The 21,960-nt window shown below is 38.2% G+C and overlaps 1 protein-coding gene across 1 annotated transcript; it reads left to right on the forward strand.

Moving 5' to 3' along the window:
* Positions 1 to 6,481: 6,481 nt before the first annotated feature.
* Positions 6,482 to 17,447, forward strand: LOC139469424 (myosin heavy chain, striated muscle-like). Its single transcript, XM_071251589.1, has 29 exons — positions 6,482 to 6,679; positions 6,797 to 6,940; positions 7,266 to 7,422; positions 7,680 to 7,707; positions 8,092 to 8,197; positions 8,306 to 8,398; positions 8,560 to 8,623; positions 8,882 to 8,980; positions 9,277 to 9,380; positions 9,493 to 9,894; positions 10,174 to 10,344; positions 10,453 to 10,756; positions 10,996 to 11,069; positions 11,302 to 11,389; positions 11,634 to 11,751; positions 11,885 to 12,142; positions 12,344 to 12,809; positions 12,921 to 13,130; positions 13,269 to 13,414; positions 13,556 to 13,646; positions 14,417 to 14,473; positions 14,597 to 14,683; positions 14,874 to 15,040; positions 15,435 to 15,513; positions 15,677 to 15,922; positions 16,076 to 16,272; positions 16,416 to 16,509; positions 16,949 to 17,149; positions 17,295 to 17,447. The coding sequence occupies exons 1-29, from the start codon at positions 6,482 to 6,484 to the stop codon at positions 17,445 to 17,447; spliced, it is 4,602 nt and encodes a 1,533-aa protein (XP_071107690.1).
* Positions 17,448 to 21,960: the final 4,513 nt, after the last annotated feature.

Raw genomic sequence — 21,960 nt, forward strand, 5'->3', positions numbered from 1 at the left:
CGACATTCAATGGCTATGGCGTTTGCCACTTTTGAAACTCAGCACGTTCTCGGAATGCATGAACAGGTTGAATAAAAGAGAATCTGATTCTGTTGGAGTAGTTTTGTATTTCCTAATACCAGTATCTGTACTATATTAAATGAACTGCTTGTATCATACGAAATAATACTATTCATAACTACCTACATCATCTGCTCCGACACATCGTGTTAGGCCGTGGAATGCATGGAATGCAACAGATTTAATGAAGGAGAATCTGATTCTGTTTGGAGTAATTATGGATCTTCTGTACTTTGTTGAAGGAACTGCTTGTATCATATGAAATAAAAATATATATTCCTGCAATCTGTATTCATATTATATATATGAAAAATAAATGTCACAAAAACAACTGCCTTCTGACCTCCCTAACAATGTGTGACATACCTGTTACAGGTTCTTTCATTATGAGTTATAAGTCTGTGTAATAACACATCACATCGTTCGTATATTTTCTGTCTGGGGTAGTTTTATCATTTCAAATTAATCCTGTTTTTGGGGAGCATGTCTTGCAAGACCAGTGATTTGGATAATTGGATCTGACGAATTTACGTGGACAGAAACACACACATGCAATGCAATGCAATGATATCGATATATCACTGATAACTTTCGATTCCATTCGCGAAATAGCTGAAAATGTTACGACGATGTTTTTGACTATTAATAATTCCCATGAATCCATTGCCTATGTACAAGGAGATTGATATAGTTGGTTATGATAGCTAGGCGTATCACCAGTCACAAACATGCTATAAGATATTCAAGTAATATAGAAACTCGGCATTGTAGCCATATTCTCATACTCAATCTACAATATTTCCTGAAGGATATTCGGCTTTTCCATTGTACGAGGGATCGGTCACACGGTTTGACGTTCAAACGTTTTTCACGAGATTCACGTGACTACTTTCACATTCCTACTGACTACTGACTGCTTTCACATTCCTGACTACTTTCACATTCCTGAGGAATTCCAGAGGAATTCCAAAGCACGAATACATACAGATGCAGATCCAAACTATCGTATTATCGACTCGATCCGTGTCGGGTCTGACAGTGACAGTTTACAGCAATCTATCAATTTACCTTAGTATCTTTTTTGAGACATCTTTACAATCACCTTTCAATCATCATTCATGATGAATGATGACATCACACGTGTAGGGCAGGAAAGTTACTCTTTTCGGGAAAACCAAGTGTCATGATTGTTTTTCATTTTGCCATTCACATAATTTTCACTGCTATTTTGCCTTTTACACCCCATTGATTCTGATTCAAGACTCAGGAATCCAGCTGCGACACACTTCCGCGACATATGTTGCAAAACTCAATCTGATTTGTGAAGTGATACCAGTTTGACTGCCACAGTCACTGCTCATTTAATAAGTTTGCATGATCACTGGCCAGCTGGCCAGCTTGTCTCAATATTGTCATATCGGGATATAATTGTTATACAAGGTGAAGAATATTGCTAAGATTTTAATGATTTATAAGTGAAGTTATCTGACATCATCTATATTTGATCACTCGTCCGTGGTTTCTAATTCTTCAGGGCGGTCGGGTAGCCTAGTGGTTAAGGCGTTCGCTCGTCACGACGAAGACCTGGGTTCGATTCCCGACATGGGTACAATGTTTGAAGCCCATTTCTGGAGTCCCCCGCCGTGATATTGCTGGAATATTACTAAAAGCGGCGTAAAACCATACTCACTCACTCACTCACGCACTCTAATTATTCAAGTGTCAAGTGTGTTAAAAGGGTTTTGTTACTAAATTCGTTTTCATATGTTTCATCTTAGGCGCTATGCCTAAAGGTTCAGGGAAAACAACCACAAAACTTTATGAGCAGAGTGGCGACTTCAACTTTCCAGTTCCAACTTTCCCTTTATGTCGAGCAACATTTCAGTAGCTCCAGCCTTTGATGTCTACATTTGAGGTACAATCGAGCATGCTCTTTCTTCCAAGATTTCAGAGAACATTCAACAACTTTTGTTCATTTCCAAACGCATCAGTGACAAAAAATCATGACCGATGCAATTCCATATTTTCCCGTGTTTTGTCCGGTGAAAAACTGACATGTTTTGCATGTGTTTGTGACGAGTGCCAGGATACGCTCATCTTTTCTCAAACACCTAGCATCATCACTATTTGATAGTATTCATAAACACATTTAATAATATAGTCGGAATCATGCATTGGACTCGGAAGATTATTGAGAGGACCTTGTCGCGCTCTACTATTTGATCAATAGCAATCGAAACAATACGAATAAACGTATTCCGGCTGGTACATTATGCGATTTCTATAATCGAGTACTTGTAGTAGGCTGTAGTAGTATTAGTAGCAGTAGTAATAATAATAATAATAATGATGATGATAATAGTAGTAGTAGTAGTAGTAGTAATAGTAACAGTAGTGGCAGTAAAAGTAGCAGCAACAGCAGCAGCAACAGTAGTATTAGAAGTAGAAGTAGTAGTAGAAGTATGTGGGATTAGAAGTATAATTAGAAGTAATAATAGTAGTAGTTGCAGCAGTAGTAACAATAGTGTGATTAGAAGTAGTAGTAATAGCAGTAGTAGTGGTAGTATTATTTGTTGTAGTAGAAGAAGTGGGATTATAAGTAGTAGTTGTAGTAGAAGCAGCTGTGGTATAAGTAGCGGCAGTAGTAGTAGTAGTAGTAGTAGTAGTAGTAGTAGTAGTAGTAGTAGTAGTAGTAGCAGCAGTAGTAGCAGTAGTAGTAGTAGTAGTGGTAGTAGCACCAAAACATTAAGCAGAAATTTCGGGTAAATATTGAAAGGATCTTGTCGCTCTCTACCATTTGATCAATAGTAATAGAAAAAATATGAATAAACGTATTCCGGCTGGTACATTATGCGATTTCGATAATTTGAGTAGTTGTAGTAGGCTGAAGTAGGCTGTAGTAGTAGTTGTAGTAGTAGTAGTAGTAGGCCGCAAACAACAATATTCCAGCTATATAATGGTGGTCTGTAAGTGATTGAGTCTTGACATCATGAGTAACGATCTACGTAATTGGGATACGATGATATGCATCAACCAAGTCAGCAAGTTTGACCACCCGATCCCGTTAGTGGCCTCTTACGACAAGCATGGGTTGCTGAAGACCAATTCTAGCCCGGAATCTTCACGGGACAGTAGTTGTACCAGTAGTAGTAGTAGTAATAACGGGACAGTAGTTGTAGTAGTAGTAGTATTAGAAGATGTATTATTACTATTATTATCAGTAGTAGTAGTAGTAGTAGTAGTAGTAGTAGTAGTAGTAGTAGTAGTAGTAGAAGTAGTAGTAGTAACTTAGTTTGGTTTTACGCCACTTTTAGCAAGATTGCAGAAATATCATCAGGACTGAGAATGTTAGTTGTGGAAATTGTCGGATTGTCGTTGTAATAATGTTAGTGGTAGTGGTAGTAATTTGGTGAATCCAGAGACCAAAGGTGCTGACAAACCTAGAAAAATAAACGGGACGAGCCGAGATTCGAACCCACCGTCATAGGTTTCAAAGGGACGCATCAATGCAGCGTGAATTGAGACGCCTTAGACGACTAGGCCAGTAGAAGTATGTAGGATTAAAAGGTGAAGTCGTAGGATTAGAGGAAGTAGTAATAGAGTTTGTTTATTTGATTTTTAACTTCGCACTCAGCAATATTCCAGCTTGTAGTAGTTGGAGCAGCAGCAGCAGCAGTAGTAGTAGCAGTAGTAGAAGTAGTAGAAGTAGCAGACAAATAACGTGTAACGGAAATTTATGTAAGCAAATCCCTTCCTCGCTGCCACATATGAATTTCACCGCGATATAAGGTCAAACTATTAGATGAAATAGAAATGGGCAGAATTGTTTTCTTTTAGTGTTTTCTCCTTATAAGAATGTATATTTTAAAATAGACGAATGGCTATCCTGGATCAGGTATTGGTTTGCCTGTCCGGCACTTAAATGGAAGTTTGTACGTCGCTGCCATACTGTTGACTTGGTTAACTATTGCATATACATATACTCGTTTTGGTTTGACAAAAACATAATTAGAAACGGTATCAAAACGTTACGGGCTGAACACTGGCGCCAAACACTGCACCAAGGTAAAAAAAAAAAGCTATGATTCCCGTATCGAATGCTTCACCATCGAATAACCATTTCTTATTTGTTTGAGCCCATAGCTGTGCATTTTCATATCACATGCAGCTGGATAAACCAAAACATATGCCATTTTCTTTACCGGTACCTGTCCATGTACATATTAGCTACGTCTAGGTTGCTAAATGGCAGTACACTTGGCCTTTTTATATCTTTTGCGTTGTCATTCTACTGTTTTCATTATCATTATACCAATAGTTCTTTTGAGCATAAAATCGCCAAAAGAAGGCACATGCTCTGCACACAGTGGTTTGGGCACCTGCGATCAGTGCAGACCTATTCTATTTGGATTATAGATTTAACAAGATCTTATTCTTACGCTTGTGTCGTGCCAACAAAATATCCCTACATAATAAAAGAATAACTTTCATACAGTAATTGACAAGTCAGTTTGAGATCACAGTGTTCAACAATTCTGAATCTTAACAAAAGTACCAATAGTATGTGGAAAAAACATAATGTTAAAAAAGCCCTTAACAAATTAACTATGTATAAAGTATAATCAGAACAGTTGAAGTACAACGTTCGCATTATGGAATGAGACGCTCATTTCTACATGTGTGTGGTGCCCACAAGACAACCCTTCATAATAACAGACTACTTTTCATACTGTAATTGACAAGTGTCCACCATCTTAATTTATTATTACGTTATCAATTCTACATATGTTTAACAATACTGAATCTTATAAAAAATACTAATAGGCTGGAGAGAAAAACATCATGCAAAGACAATATCCATTAATAAATGTAGGAAGTAGTTCAAAGAGATAAATACTTTGAACTTTACATCATTTGAGATAAAGGCATTACCCATACTCGCCTGCGGGTAGAGCAGACACAATTTATATGAGAGAAACATGAGTCTTTGTGGAATAGAATATTGTGACGAATAGAATGTCAAAATGTCAGGACAGCGTTCCAAATCGCGATCTCAACGCTGTGGCCATCGTAGGTCTGTGTAAAAGTACACAGAGAACAGACGTAGTGCTAAGTTCGCTTTGTGGAATGAGACTCTGTTTTGCCATGATGACCAGCATATATTTCTTGTATACACATGTGCACATCTGTCTCGACATAACCAGTTCATGCACAGCGGGTGGCATATGCAATTACGTTAGTCAGTATGGAGGTTGGTGAAGGCAACCCTCACACACCTTACATCACTTGTAGAACTAACCTTTTGATACAACACTTGATACAATATTTTAAAAATACCAAAGTGTTAATTGGTGCATACTAAGACCTGTTTACATGCATAAATGAATACGTTTTAGATGCATAAACATACTATTATGGAATCATATATCCACATATACTTACCCCACACCTCTTCCGAATGTGATTCACAATTCTCTTAAATTACAATTGAATAGATAATACATATTATCTGTATCTCTAAATTTGGTTGACATTATTGGGCTATGGAAGTACACAAAATACCATAAAACTACATAACTATGAGGTTATACATTTGAGTAACTATACACAATCACTGTAAACTAGACACTCATTTTGAAATGAAATTGTGTATGATAACACTTTAACTCGTTTCAAAATGGTATGCACATAATACTGTACATAGGCCTGAATATGTTTAAACAAAATATCAACTAACAATCCAACTGACGTAACAGAGGTAAAGTACATTACTGTGATGTTGAGTCCATTAAGAAAGCCCGGTTGTTACAGACACTGACATCACGCTGTGTTAATGGATGCCGCCTTAACATGGTACAGTATTCGTTAATAGATTATGTCACTCGTCTGGCACTTGAACTTGACCAATCGTGTGCAACTTTCATAACACACTAAGCAAAAGCAGGGTATAAAAAGGGTAGAATGTGTGAGGGGAAACAGAGCAGCTCTTGTTGTGAGTATTGAATATGTTGTTGCTGCTACATAGTTATTGTATACGCTGTCGATAAAAAATATTATCATTTGTGATGTTGAGACAGTAAATATGGGAAGGTGTAAATCATATAATGTAGCTCGGAATAGATTTGTTTAAGATAATTTATGACATGGGCAAATCCTCATTGATTTTTACTAAACTTGTAACTGTTTAAAATAGATACGCACATTTCATAAATATACAGCACATCGCTCATTTTTATGAAATATTATAGACTCAAGACTTTCCTTGCCAACATAATGTAGTGTTTATTACACTAGCTAAACCCTGCAGGCATGGCAGTAGAATATATCATTAAGATTGTCTAAATGAATAATCTTTCTTTCCACAGAGCTGATCATCGACTGCAGTCTTTCTTGATTTCGACGTATTTCGACTCACGTCAACATGGCTTCATACGATCCGGCCGACCCTGAGATGCAGTATCTTGCTGTGGACCGTAAGAAGCTGTTGAAGGAGCAGAATAAAAACTTTGATGCTAAAAAATCTTGCTGGGCCCCCGATGAAGAACAGGGTTTCATTGCTGCTGAAATACAGAGCACAGCAGGAGATGACGTCACAGTCCTCATTGTTGACTCCAAACAGGTGCGTTTATCCGGAGTTCGTGTTACAGATTCTAATTTCAAGTAGAAATAGAACCTTTGTTTCAATTTATAATTGTATAGTCTTTACAGGAATTGTTTCATTAAAATTCCCTTTCAGACGAAGACGTTTAAGAAGGACGACATCCAGTCGATGAACCCTCCAAAGTACGAAAAGATCGAGGACATCGCCAACATGACCTTCCTCAACGAGGCCAGCGTTCTGTACAACTTGAGAGCCAGATACACTTCTGGGTTGATCTATGTGAGTAATCCTTAATGTGATGAATGTGTGTACAAGATTATTCGAAGTCACTTTCTTATATATTACATATTATTTTCGTCATGAAATTCAATATCAAAATATAATAAAAAGCTGTTCCACGGTTGTAATCGCCCCCGAAAATGAAACCATATTTTGAAAATTACTTTAATTTTAATTCGAAAAATACATCAACAATATATTGCAATATATGCATGTTAGAGCAACGGATATGAGACGATCGTATTCCCCACACTAACGTCACACTTATATTAAATATAAGCAACAACACCCTTTTCGTATTTATAGGAAAATCACATTCTTTCAGACCTATTCCGGCCTGTTCTGTATCGCCATCAACCCCTACCGTCGTCTCCCCATCTACACCCCGTCCATCGTGGCCAAGTACAGAGGCAAGAGGAAGACCGAGATGCCTCCTCACTTGTTCTCCGTCTCTGACAACGCCTACCAGTTCATGGTGCAAGGTATTCACTGTTCACATCTTGGGGATACCCACTTGTTCATTTAAGAACTTAGCTCTTGCTATAAAAAGGATGAATTATTAATACATACTACAACATACATATATTGTATCCGTTCACGATGAATTTATCAATGGGACTTTGGAGAGTTACGTCCCTCAGCTGTACCCGGATATGATAGCATTAAACCCAATTGGTAAATACTGTGATGTTTATCACAACACTTATCACTCATATACGATATTTTGATAATATTTCAGATCGTGAAAACCAGTCTATGTTAATTACGTAAGTATGTCAATCACCAACGTCATATTAATGCGTAATATTTTGTACTTCTCCAATCTACCATTTGTCCCAGATAGTTTATTTGTTTGTTTCCATGTAAATAGGAGAACAAAATACATTGAGAACTACTCTAACGAATCCCAGTATATTTTCAATCATAACATAAGGTGTCAGATTTGTAACAATAGGCACAGTTTTGTTGTTGTTGATCATCATTTGATACACCGGATCTAAATATAATATCCTTTGACGTTTTAATGCTCCTGTTTTCGTTGTTGTTTTCCCTTTTGCATCTTGTCCATTGAGTAACAGACAGATGGCATAGCATATAACAAAATGTAGAGTACATTTGAAAGACATAGCAACAATGTTTTATTCAAACAGTGGTGAATCTGGAGCCGGAAAGACTGAGAACACCAAGAAGGTCATCGCCTACTTCGCCTTTGTCGCAGCTGCCTCCAAGGGAGAAGCGGAGCAAGAAGAAAAGAAGGTGAATGAATGTAGATGCAGTAATCATCCATTTAAAAAAAACGTTATATCAATTGTTTGCCATTACCATAGATAATTACATGAGTTCACAACTATGCTTTTGTTGCAGGGTTCCCTGGAGGATCAGATTGTTCAGGCTAACCCTGTTCTTGAAGCTTACGGTAACGCCAAGACGTCACGTAATAACAACTCCTCAAGATTCGTGAGTCTACATTTGTCTTCGATAAGTTGTTTGTACAGAGTGATTTAATTATTTTATCGCCCCGATAATCTACCTTTTGCTGCATATGTTGTTCATAGTATACATAATTGTGTAAAATACGAGCATACGAATTCTGCTGATGGCGTTAATGTTTTATACAGGGAAAATTTGTTCGAATTCACTTCGCCTCTTCCGGTAAAATTGCTGGCGCCGACATTGAAACATGTAAGTAATCTTTCACCTCGATCTCGCTACATCACATAGACGTCTTTAGTTGATGTTATACTGGATTTATTGATAAAAAAAGTTAGCAAAAGTCAAATATTACCTTGTGTTATGACAGATTTGTTTGAAAAATCCCGTCATAATCAGTGGTGTTTTGAAAGATAAGTAAAGTCGTCACACAGCAATTATATTTCAGTAACTGTGATCGTTTGGAAATATTTAGTTAAACATATGAAATATTGTTGCATCTTATAACAGATTTGTTGGAGAAATCTCGTGTCACCTACCAGCAATCTGTTGAGAGGAACTACCACATCTTCTACCAGATGTTGTCCGGAGCGATACCCTCAGTTGCAGGTAAAACACGGAAAACACTTTCGTAGTATTTACATGATCATCAAATAATATGCATCATAAAACCATATTCGCTGGGAATAAATGAAAACATCTGATATCTGGATTAAACTTCAAAGCATCTGTCTTTGTCTGGTCTTATTAATACATTTTGCCGTTTTAACAATGATGCTGAAAAGAATTTACTAGTTTCATTATATTATATGTGACACTATATACTATATATTACATATAGTACATGACATCTATAAAACATTTTGCTTTCATTGCGTGTACTATAAAAGCACTTCTGATTTCAGAGACGATCGTGGCCAATCCCGATGCTGGTTTGTTTTCCTTCATCAATCAAGGAGTACTCACTGTCAACGGCATCGACGATGTTGAGGAGATGAAGATGACAGATGTAAATTGGTTTTGTGGTTTTACATAAGAATTAAATATAAATCGCATATTATTGTTTCAATTTCTACTTTCTACCTATATTGTATCAATAAACATCTTTATTCCGGTTATAGGCTGCCTTTGATGTCCTGGGATTCACTGCTGAGGAGAAAACTAGCGCCTACAAATGCACTGGCTCTATCCTCCACATGGGCGAGATGCAGTTCAAGCAGAAGGGTGAACAGGCTGAGCCTGATGGAACTGCCGAGGCTGAGAAGGTTTCCTTCCTATTGGGTGTCAACTGTGGTGACTTCATGAAGGCTTTGTGTAAACCCAAGATCAAGGTTGCCATGGATTACGTCACCCAAGGACGAACCAAAGATCAGGTTCTCTATTCTATCGGTGCCCTGTCCAAGTCCCTGTATGATCGTGTGTTCAACTGGCTGGTCAAGAGAGTAAACCACTCCCTGGACACCAAGAAACCCAGACAGTTCTTCATTGGTGTGCTGGATATTGCAGGCTTCGAAATCTTTGATGTGAGGATAAATGTTACTTATATCAATTGGGCTAGGTAAAATAGTATTTAATTACGAAACTAAGTACAGATAGTATATAATATGCTAATATTGTAAATAACTCATGTAATGTCCACACCTAAAATACTACTAGTAATGTGTTATGACAGTCATTTGTAGTTATAAATAAGTTAAGATATGTCAAACAAACCTGATATTTCATGTGAAATATGTATGTCCGATATATTGAATTTTAGTTCGTTTTATTTTGTTTGTCTGCATTTGTGACTTTATTTCCAGTTCAACAGTTTTGAACAGTTGTGCATCAACTACACCAACGAACGTCTGCAGCAGTTCTTCAACCACCACATGTTTGTATTGGAGCAGGAAGAATATAAAAAGGAAGGCATCCAATGGGAATTCATTGACTTTGGAATGGATTTGCAAGCATGCATTGAGCTTATTGAAAAGGTTTGTATTGCATTTCATCATACTTAAAAAATACGTACTTAAATCGACAAAATCGATAAAATGCTGTTTATCTTGTTCAGTTTTCAATCATGAATCTACATATTTTAGCCTCTTGGCATCCTGTCAATCTTGGAAGAAGAGTGTATGTTCCCCAAAGCATCTGACAAGACCTTCAAGGACAAACTGACTCAGAACCACATGGGCAAGTCTCCCAACTTCCTCAAGCCTAGTAAATCCATGAAGGGTGGCCAACATGGTGACTTTGCCCTGAAGCATTACGCCGGAACAGTTCCCTACAACATCGGAGGCTGGCTGGAGAAGAACAAGGACCCTGTCAACGAGACCATTGTGGATCTTCTGAAACAGTCTAAAGAGCCACTTGTTCAGTTGCTCTTCTCTCCACCTGCAGGAGGTTTGTTTACACAAAACACTGCGCAGCTCTATTTTGTAGATTGGTTATTAAAATCTCTGTAGTTGCTTTACATGAAATTATGTCAATTGTAACTTAAGTAACACCGATATATAATATAACAGAATATTACATTACATAATTACATTGAGTCAGTTTCAGTATCAGGGTTATGTTCTTTGCATTGTGTTCTGAGTTATTACAATAACTGCATATCACCTTTTCACTTATTCACGATGCAGAAGCTGCTGAGGCCAGCGGTGGTAAGAAGAAAAAGAAGAGCTCTGCCTTCCAGACCATATCTGCTACTCACAGGGTATAATAATTGCACTATTTACATTGGATGACAAAATTTAATACTGGTAACTTATCCATGAATATGTGTTTTGATTATAGATAATTATGCAAACGTTTACCATCACATGTATCTAATACGTGTGAGTACTGAATGGGATTCAGGACTGGTTTCTTTGCTTTTCGTATGTGTACCAAATGTAATACTAGATCTTCCAAGGGTTCTCACAGTAATAATTACGTTTATTCACCAGGAATCGCTGAACAAACTGATGAAGAATCTGTACTCCACACATCCTCATTTTGTGCGTTGCATCATTCCCAACGAGACCAAGACACCAGGTATGGAAAATGAATGGACAATAGATTTCGTATTACAAGAGTAGTGTAAAACTTTTTAAATATATATTATGATATCTCACTGCAATTAAAGCAGTAATTGATACTGAAATATATTTTTTGTGGTCTGATTGACGCTGTTTGTGCTCCACGAAGATATCTAAAATACTCTATTTGAACCTTGTTATTTGAAACTGACAGCGAGCGATGAATAGACAACTAAATATGATTATCACATGGTATTCAGGTCTGATTGACGCCAGTCTTGTGCTTCACCAACTGCAATGTAATGGTGTACTTGAGGGAATCCGTATCTGCAGAAAGGGTTTCCCCAGTAGGATAATCTACTCAGAGTTCAAACAGAGGTAGGTATAAGGTTTAATCCATATGTTGCTTATTCTCTTATATCCCATGATGCCGACAATGAACAACAATCTATTGACATAACGATGACATACCTGTAAGATATTTGATATAGAGAACTGATTTTGTTTTCAGGTATTCAATCTTGGCCCCAAATGCCATCCCTGAAGGATTTGTTGAGGGAAAGGTAGTGTCTGGCAAGATTCTAGAAGCCCTGGAGATGGGTCAGGATGAATACCGTCTTGGCAACACTAAAGTGTTCTTCAAGTCTGGAGTTCTTGGTTACTTGGAAGAAATCCGAGACGAACGTTTGTCGGTGATTGTTGCTCTGTTCCAAGCTCACATTCGTGGCTACCTGATGAGGAAATATCTCAAGAATCTTCATGACAAGAGGTATGTTTTGTCACTGCAGATCTGGCCTGAACATTATCCCAGAAAGAAATTAGGAACGAAAAGATATATAAAAATTGTTTCCAATTGCTCAATGTAGAATCTACGGTAATGTTTTTAAGTGTACAAGAAGTTTCATTATTGTTTCTTGCAGAATAGTAAATGATTTCTGTTCTCAACACTAAGTTCGTATACTGTTCCCAGAGTTGCCCTGGAACTGATCCAGAAGAACATCCGAAAGTGGCTTGCCATGAGGAACTGGTGTTGGTGGAGATTCTACACCAAGGTCAAGCCTCTCCTCAGCGTTGCTGCTGCTGAGGACGAGATGAAACAGAAGGAGGAAGCACTTGGTAAAACAAAGGGTGAACTTGAGAAGGTGACACAAAGGTGCAAGGAGCTTGAAGAACAGAGCGTGACATTAACAGAGGCCAAGAACAACTTGTTCCTACAGGTTCAAACCCAACAGGATACCATCGATGACTGTGAGGAGAGGATTGAGCAACTCCTGAAGCAAAAGGAAGAGACTGATGTCCAAATGAAGGCCCTCAGTGATCGTGTAGTAGAGGAAGAATCTAACAATGCAATGCTAATTGAAAAGCAAAAACAGATGGACACTGAAATCTGTGACCTCAAGACAAATGTAGAATCCCTTGAGGGTGCAGTGGCAAAGGTAAATGTTTAATGACTTTGGTACAGTTTTAGGGATTAAAACATTTGTTGTACTTCAAAATATTGCATTAATGTTATTGACAGGAATTCATATAATTGTGTTTCTCTTCAGAGTCAACATGACATCAAAGCTAAGGATTCCCAAATAAGAGCTCTAACTGATGAAACTGGACAGTTGGGTGAAACTGTTACAAAGCTCACAAAGGGAAAGAAGGACGTTGAAGATCAACTTACTAAGACCAAGTCAGACCTGGAGACAGAACAGGGCAAATGTGCAAATCTCAACAAATTAAGGCAGAAGCTAGAAGGTGTTATTGCAGAGGTAGGACAGTTTCAGAAAGATAACTTGGGTCACTGATAATTTATTTATTTTTATGATATGTGGATATTATTTGAAAGGAATTATTTTATTTTATTCCAAAATTCATCCAATATTTCACAGATGTAAATATTTTTACAGCTTGAAGACATGCTTGAACATGAGAAGAAGGTGCGTGGGGATGTGGAAAAGACTAAGAAGAAGCTTGAACAGGACTTGAAGGTCTCCCAGAGCAACTGTGAAGAACTGAATAGCATGAAGACAGATGCAGAGGAAACTATTAAGAAGTGAGCACTACCAGAAAATAAATCACTACACTGAACTTTAATATGTTCATGTGTTTTGACCATTTTGACATTCAGCTGATATCCTATAACATATATTCGACTTGTGAACATGTAACATCAACCATGCATGTCTATTTCCAGGAAGGAGAAGGAGATCACTGGGCTCACGTCTCTGCTGGAGGAGTCTGAGACACATGGTAACCAACAACAGAAGAAGATAAAGGACCTCCAGGTAACTGTGATTCATAGCTTAGATGTCCTCGTTATCATGTCTGAAATTTATTTGAAAGGTGGTATGTATGAAAAGGACCAATCGGTCCAAAGAAAATCTTCTGATCCATGAAACTACTTTAAAAAAAAGGCCAATCCAACTAAGAATAAAAGAAAGCGAAAATAAAGTATAAACTAAGCTAAGAGGGGTGGTCGGGTAGCCTAGTGGTTAAAGCGTTCGCTCATCACGGCGAAGGCCCGTGTTCGATTACCGACATAGCTACAATGGGTGATATTGCTGGATATTGCTAAAAGCGGCGTAAAACCACACTCACTCACTCACTCACTCACTCACTCACAGCTTAGTTATTAATAAGGGACCGCCTCCGTGGTCTGGTGGTAGAGCGTCCGCCCAGAGAGCGGTAGGTCCTGGGTTCGATCTCCGGCCGCGTCATACCAAAAGACGTTAAAAGATGGTACTTGTTGTTACCCTGTCTCGCGCTCGGCATTAAGATGCTTAAAAAAGGACTGGTCGGCTCGGGGTTAGTATACTGTGTCTGAATGGGGTATTCGTGTCAAACTGCGGCATGGTATCTCAGTGACCTAGCACTATAATTCGGAATCACTCCGGACTAGTACCAGCAGCCACACACACACACGTACATGCACGTAGTTATATAAGTGCAATAATCTTGAACGCGACGTTAAACCCCATTTCACCTCACCACCTATTGATAAGGTGTAAATGTAAATGAATCCACAGCATGTCAACAATTCCAATTTATTTTACAGAATAACCTTGATGACTGTCAGGAACAACTTGAATCTGAGAGACAGACAAGATCAAAGGTAAAGCATAGAATATATTAAAGTGCATATACATCCATAATTACACCTGCCATACCACACAAGATATAATATGTGATATTGTATAGAACCATTACGGCATGACCATATATTTTTGCGTTGTAGGTGGAGAAGCAGAGAACACAGTTTGCCAATGAACTAGACAATATCACACAGGGCCTTGAAGAAGCCAACTCCACCATTACTTCACAGGTGCGCTTAAATTATTACTTGGTGTCTGTGAAATATTTATCTACTAGGATAGTTAAATATTTCAGTATTTTATCATTATAATTTCAAGAAAAGGATTCTTTAAAAGGCTGCAACAAATTTTAGCATTGAATTTCAGTTGTATTGAGTGAGAGATTATATAACATTATAAACTGTTTAATACGTTCAACAGTCGGACGTAATCAAGAAACGGGACACTGAGATTCAAAAGCTGAAGCACGACATGGAGGAAGCGTCATCCCAGCATGAGTCTCTAGTTGCCAACTTCCGCAAGAAGCAGAAGGACGCCATGACTGAGATGAATGATCAGATGGAACAGCTTCAGAAAGTCAAACAAAGGTGAACATTACATTATGTATAATGCAACAACACGTTTCTTATATGAATATAAACCCAAATAACATTCAACATATGTTGGAAACGTATGAAGCCACAACAATTAATCTCACCCATCACCCGCCCCCACCACACCCCCACTCACCACCTCTTATAAAAAGTAGAACAAAAAGGACATTTAACCCTTAAAAATCATTACAGAAATGATACCTTCTTAATGTTTGTATAAAAGAATATGAAATCTTACACTTACCCTCAACCCCACCAAAAAATAAGAAAGAGAGAGAGAAAAATATAGAAAAACTTACAAGACATCAGAAATGATATCTGCTTTATTGTTTCTCAACAACTAATGGTCAGACTTACTTCAAGATACATAATGATTATTACTTTGCAGATTGGAAAAGGAGAAGAACCAATTAAAGGCTGACACCGATGAGCTTCAAAATGAGCTAGAACATGCCAAGAAAAACAAGGTTGATTCACAAGTCATTGCGTTTTAGAACAATAAGAAACATACTAGTATATAAATATATTTATTTGAAATCACAAAAGACCCTATGTTATTACTTAAATATATGACGGGCATATATATTCTCAATGCCATCAATCGTCATTAAACGTACGTTTCGTATACAGGGATGTTCCGGCGTGATGTCCAAGCAGATGCAAAACCAAATGGCTGAGCTGAACACCCAGGTGGAAGAAGCAACTCACAAGATCAGCGAACTGCAGACGGAGAAGAACAAGTTCATGGCTGAGGCCGCTGACCTTACCCGTCAATTGGAGGAGACTGAAACACGAATTGGAAAGCTGAGCAAGGAGAAGTCTGCCCTGTGTGTCCAAGTAGAAGAGTTAAGACGCACCTCAGATGATGATCAAAGAGTATGTATCACATATCAGATGTGCATGAGACAGAAAGAACGCCAATTTCATTTAGTCTTATCAATTATAGTCAATTCAATTTTTATTTTGCTTCTTTTCTGTTGGCATGTGAACTATTTGACACAGCTTATATCTTACTTTTCGTCTCCTCAGGTGCGTCAGCGACTCCAGACTGAGATGAGGAACATGAACACTGACATGGTCAGTCTCAGAGAACAGCTTACGGAGGAGCAGGAGGCCCGGGCAGCTCTACAGCGCCAGCTGTCCAAGTCAAACCAGGAGATGCTTCAATGGAGATCCAAGTATGAAACTGAAGGCACTGTCAGGGTCGAAGAGCTTGAGGAGTCCAGGTACGGAAATAGAACGCTACATCATTTATGTGAAGGGTCATCGAAAGCTGACCTTTTATGCGAGGTCGCTGTGCAATAATTGTTTGTTAAGTATAGTTAAGACAACAATTTTTCATGCATAAAGATTGATGCTTGATCTTCAGACGCCGAATCCAGATCAAACTTAACGAAGCTGAACACAATCTGTCCACCGCCATTGCAAAGGCCAGTTCGTATGAGATGACCAAAGCCAAAATGGTACGTTTTCGCCTAAAATATAAAACATGATATATGCCATGAAATTAGTGAAGTATCTTAACAAGGTTATTTAGTTACATTCCTACTTAAAATGATTCTTACTGCATACGTATACACCGAAAATGGTGATAATTGTTTGTTTCCATACCTCTGAGAAAGAATACATGTTTATCATATCCAAAATACCAATACATTGAACATAGAATTCTTTAGTTTAGTGTTACCTGTGTAACAAAATCACACTTTAAAGCATTAGTTAATCGGATATATGTATTTTACAGTTTTTATTTCACAAACTGTTGTTGTTGATGATATCATGATTAATTTGGTTTCATGTGCATAAATTGAATGTCAGTGACTGGAATATTTATATTTATATAAGTTTCATATACGCCACTTCTTACAGTATATGATACACAATAACTTTATTCTTCCCTAGGTGAGAGACCTTGAGGATGAACTTGAGAAGGAACAGATGAGCCATGGTGAATCTGTCAAGAATTGTCGCCATTACGAGCGTCGTGTGAAGGAGATGACCTTCAAGGTGGATGAAGACAAGAAGACCATTGACCAACTGCAGGGCATCATTGACAAGCAAAGCGACCAGATGAAGTTGTATAAATCCCAGGTGCTAGAGACTGTAAGTATGACGTCCGTGAGTGCAAAGCCATTTGAATGGTAACTACGTAATGCTTATTGATTATATGCTTATTGATACTATTTTTAAACATTCATCATTCAACGTATTATTCATTATAAAAAAAATCCGCGTTTATTTTACACAGGAAGAGATGGCGACCACGAACATGAACAAATACCGCAAGGTGAAACAGGAGTTGGAGGATGCTGAGACCAGAGCCAGCATGGCTGAAGAAACCATGGCCAGTTACAGTAGAAAGACTCGCACCTACACCGTCTACTCCGACAACTCGTACTAGGTTTATGGTTCCAGCTCAGGACAAAGATGATCTGATGGAATTCTAAATGTTATGGCTATGGCTATATTTTCCACCTATAAAACTCAGCTCGATCTCCGAATGCATGAACAGGTTGAATACAGTAGGATTTGATACTGCTTGAGTAGCTTTGGATTTTCTAACACCAGTACCTGTACTTATTGAATGAACTGCTTGTATCATATGAAATAAACATATTTATTGCTACACTGTGTTTTTGATGTTGCATATATGACAAAATGTTACAATACCAACAACTGCAGACTTGTCTTGTCTCCATAACAATGTATGTCAGACCTATGGTGGCACGTTACACATACTTTCATTGTGAGTTATTATGAGCTATAACATAACTCTGTTCCGGGTAGTTTTTAATTACTTTTATCGCAATTAATCCCATGATTTGGGAACAAAACAAGGGATAAATATTTGAAAAATTGGATCTTAAATATTTCCGTGATACACAAACACACAAATGACTGCAATGGTGTCGATATATGACTGAACATGTTCTTCCAAAGTTGATAACTCTCAAGAAAGGCCTTCATTATTTCTCTGAATCCAGTCACAAAAATATTACAGAGCATTATACTAATATAGAAATGCATTATTGTCGCCATCTTCACATACTCAATCGATAACGTCTCGAGGATGCAGTCTTTTCCATTTGAGCTGGCCTTACATTTTCATCGAAATATAACATGATTACCTCATGTTAGTATATGTACATAATGGGAATGTATTCACATAATAAATTTTGTGCAAAACAACATTGCATATATAACATATACGGACATGCAAAACATATTTTTGTTTAGAACCACGGTTCATTATTGTCAGTTGTAGTTCATTTATAAACTGTTGGTCAGTGAAAATATTCAGCTACAAAAGCGACATAACCCTTTTAATATTCGATCGTACGATTCCGATTATATCATGAGCATGAGCTTATGAATCACTGTCAAATAGTGATGATACCAGGTGTCCACGAAAAGGTCATCCAAACTAATGCTGATTGGTATAAATAATAGAGACATGGGAACAAAATGAAGTCAGGCTGATTTTCTGACCAACCTGACTTTAACCATTTCAGTTCTCTCTCACATACAATCACGTATATATAAAACATCTTAAATCCCTTAACACATATCTTCGGAGCTGCGTAAAACATGGAAGTCCAGCTAATATCACACCTAGACGTCTTGCTAAACCTTATTAAACTTTCGGTTCTACATAAATAAAGCGACAAAACCCTTCCATTATCCACTAGAAATCTCTGCAGCGTCGATTATATAATTCTGACTATATCATGAACATGTGTTTATGAATCACTACCAAATAGTAATGATACCAGGTGTTCGCGAAAAGGCGAGCGTATCCTGCCCCAGAGGTCACAACACAAGTGTTAACATCTTTGATATTAAAAGCAATCGATGTATATTTACATGTTTATCTTAAGAGTAGTGGGTATATAATGCTTGACATGATAATTCGGTCGCAACAAGGCAAGTCCTCTAATAAACAGCACAACAAGCCTTCATGTCGGTTGATGATGTACGTTGCTAGAATGGATGATAGAGGAGTGTGGATTCCATACATTTAATATACCACCGAAGTGAAATGTAGGATATGTTTTATGATAATCGTTTTAAATACTATTTTGCAAACCATACTCTAGCCTCAGAAATACATTTGGCAGTCAATTATAAGAATGTTAACGATGGTATATTACAGAATGAGTCATCTTTAAAGATTCACATCACAATTGCAAACGCTGAACGTCAAGCATGATGATATTTGATTAAAACCTCCGAAGTGAAACGACTTTCTTGCCGATTAGTCCGAATGTGATACTACAGTAAACTACGGTTATAACGAACACGCTTATAACGAACTGACGGATATAACGAACTTACTATTTACCCGACTATTTTCTGTTGTTATACTGTATATATGCTTATAACGAACTACAGTTATAACGAACTAAAATTAGTAGTCCCTTTGAGTTCGTTATAACCGTACTTTACTGTACAAAGTTTGACTGCCACAGGAACTGCTCATTTGTGAAGGCACTGATAACGTTTGATAATGTTACATCAGGTATTTTCCTTAGGTTTTCAAACATAATTGTTATACAAGGTCAAACATATTAATTCGTATTATATAATTCTAGAGATTTTCTCACATGATTTATAGTTGATCACTCTTTGGGGGTTTCAGATTCTTCAACTGTCAATGCATGCAAGTGTGCTAAAAGGGGTTTATTACTATCAGTTACATAATTTAGAGTGAGTACGGTTTTACGCCTCGTTAGCAATATCACGACGGTCGACACTTGAAATTGGTTTCATACATTGTACCACTGTGGGGACTCGATCCTGTGTCTTCAGCGTCACTGGAGAACGTTTTAACCACTAAACGATCACACCGTCCACATACATATAATTCAGAAAACTGTTTGCTCATCTTTATTACAAAAAGCACATGTAAATTAGAAGGGATATGTGTTTTATGCATGACAGACGAATTTGTACATGTTTACGGTTTAGAGTGAGTGAATGAGTTTGGTTTAGCGTCGCCCTGGGCAGTATTTCTGTTATAGATTGCGGCGTGTCAGCGTGTTGTGGGAGGAAAATACCTTTTGGTGAAACCCACGAGTAGGACTATGGAACCCAACCTCATAGATTTCTGGAGAGGGGCGGACATCAATATCCTAAGTATAGCCCGAATATTTTGCAAATCAAAAAAGTGTAATTTCGCGACTTTGGGACAAGGACCGTCAAACGAGTGGTGTGCAATGAGACCGGGGCGTGGCAGGCCTGAAAGCCAACACCTAGACAAGATCATCTCATTACATCAATTGCATAATATAATAATTCCGTACAATAACAGGAAGGCGAATATCAAACTACGTCCGTTGCAAACCGGGACGCGTGAAAGCAAAGCGTCCTGTGGAGGGCGTGACCGTAACACTTTTCCATAGGCGGAACAGATTGGTGTGTGCTAGGCAACACCATTGACATGGCTTTTCACCATGTTTACAGACGAATCAAGGTTTTGCCTCCGATTCACAGAGGGCAGAAAACCTTGTTTGTGACGGAGCGGCGAGACAGGGCAACAGTTCTTGACATGATCGGCATGGGGGCAACAGCCTCGTATAGTGGGGCGGTATTACACATGAAAGGCGAACTGATCTGGTTATTGTGAATGGCCAGCTAGCGATGTGTTGACGACATTTTGCGTACTGTCGTTATTCAATTCGCTAGAATTATCGGTAGAAATATGGAACTGCAAGAAGACAATGCCAGACCACAACGTTCCTAGGTCGTCACCGATTATCTCCAAGAAGGCATACGGAGATTGGACTGGTATGCTAAGTCGCTGACAAGTCCCTATAGGAACATGTGTTGGATGTTCTCGGGCGCAGAGCGTAGGCCAGAGCCCTATCACCCGCCAACATGACCCAGCATTGGGTAGCTTTTCAGGCGGAATGGCGGCAATACCAAGTGCAACAATACGCAATTAAATCAACAGTATGCCATCAAGGTGTCGTGCATATACCAACCAACACGGTGGACACACCAGATATTGATCTACACGCACCAAATAAATTTTACAGATATTTATCGCCATTACTCCTTCACTATCATTTCATCAGTTCCCTTATTTTTTGCCGGCAATATATATTTGGAATTTTTCAAAATATGCGTAGGTCTCAACTTGCCATGGGCAGGATGAAGCTGTAATCATAAGGCACTGCAGCAAAATTCTTCAAATTCCCAAAGACATTATATGAAAATTGATTTCAGTGCATATACACAGTCGTATAATAATGTCCAAATTGACACGAATTGCATAATTTGTAAGTTTTGACAGAACTATAATCTCACCACAAAATCTGAATCGGAAACAAGGAGAAAACTTGCAAACGCCACCATTCGCAATACAACTGGTACATTTATCAAAGCTGTCTTTGTATATCACTTGCTGCTGGAGTGAGTGAGTGAGTTGGGTTTAACGCCGATTTGAACAGTATTTCAGTTATATAAAGGCGTGTCAGCTTAATTTGGGAGGAAAGCCCGAAGTGATGCAGGTCTCAGACGTTTACCACTTCGGTGAAACCCACGAGCACGGGTATGGTGCTGACAAACCTAGAAACATAATCGGGGCGAACCGGGATTCGAACCCACAATCATAGGTTTTTGGCGTGCCCAAGGGACGCGCCTTAGACGACTGGGCCAGCCGTGCCCCCACTTGCTGCTGGAGAAATCAAAACTATATGACATTTGTTATAACAGTATCTCTTCTAAAATTATGCTTTTGGTACAATTTTAGCTCCAGTTGGCAGAACGTCTGCGTTGCTAAGTGGCAATACACGTTGCCTTCACACATATTTTGCATTGTTTTTCTGTTTTCTGAAACAACTATCTTCCGATCGTCCAATAGTTGTATTGAGCATAAAAGCACCAACTATGAAGGCATATTCTGATTATAC

This window comes from Haliotis cracherodii, unplaced genomic scaffold (genome assembly GCF_022045235.1).
Source record: "Haliotis cracherodii isolate W230 unplaced genomic scaffold, xgHalCrac1.p SCAF_2, whole genome shotgun sequence".
NCBI classification, from domain to species: domain Eukaryota; kingdom Metazoa; phylum Mollusca; class Gastropoda; order Lepetellida; family Haliotidae; genus Haliotis; species Haliotis cracherodii.

What these genes read in the sequence shown, in the direction of transcription:
- LOC139469424 (XM_071251589.1), top strand. Translation starts at nt 6,482, where the DNA reads ATGGCTTCATACGATCCGGCCGACCCTGAGATGCAGTATCTTGCTGTG. An exon ending in ATAACAACTCCTCAAGATTC is followed by an intron (nt 8,399 to 8,559) that starts GTGAGTCTACAT and finishes TGTTTTATACAG; the next exon opens with GGAAAATTTGTTCGAATTCA. An exon ending in GCAGAGGAAACTATTAAGAA is followed by an intron (nt 13,415 to 13,555) that starts GTGAGCACTACC and finishes GTCTATTTCCAG; the next exon opens with GAAGGAGAAGGAGATCACTG.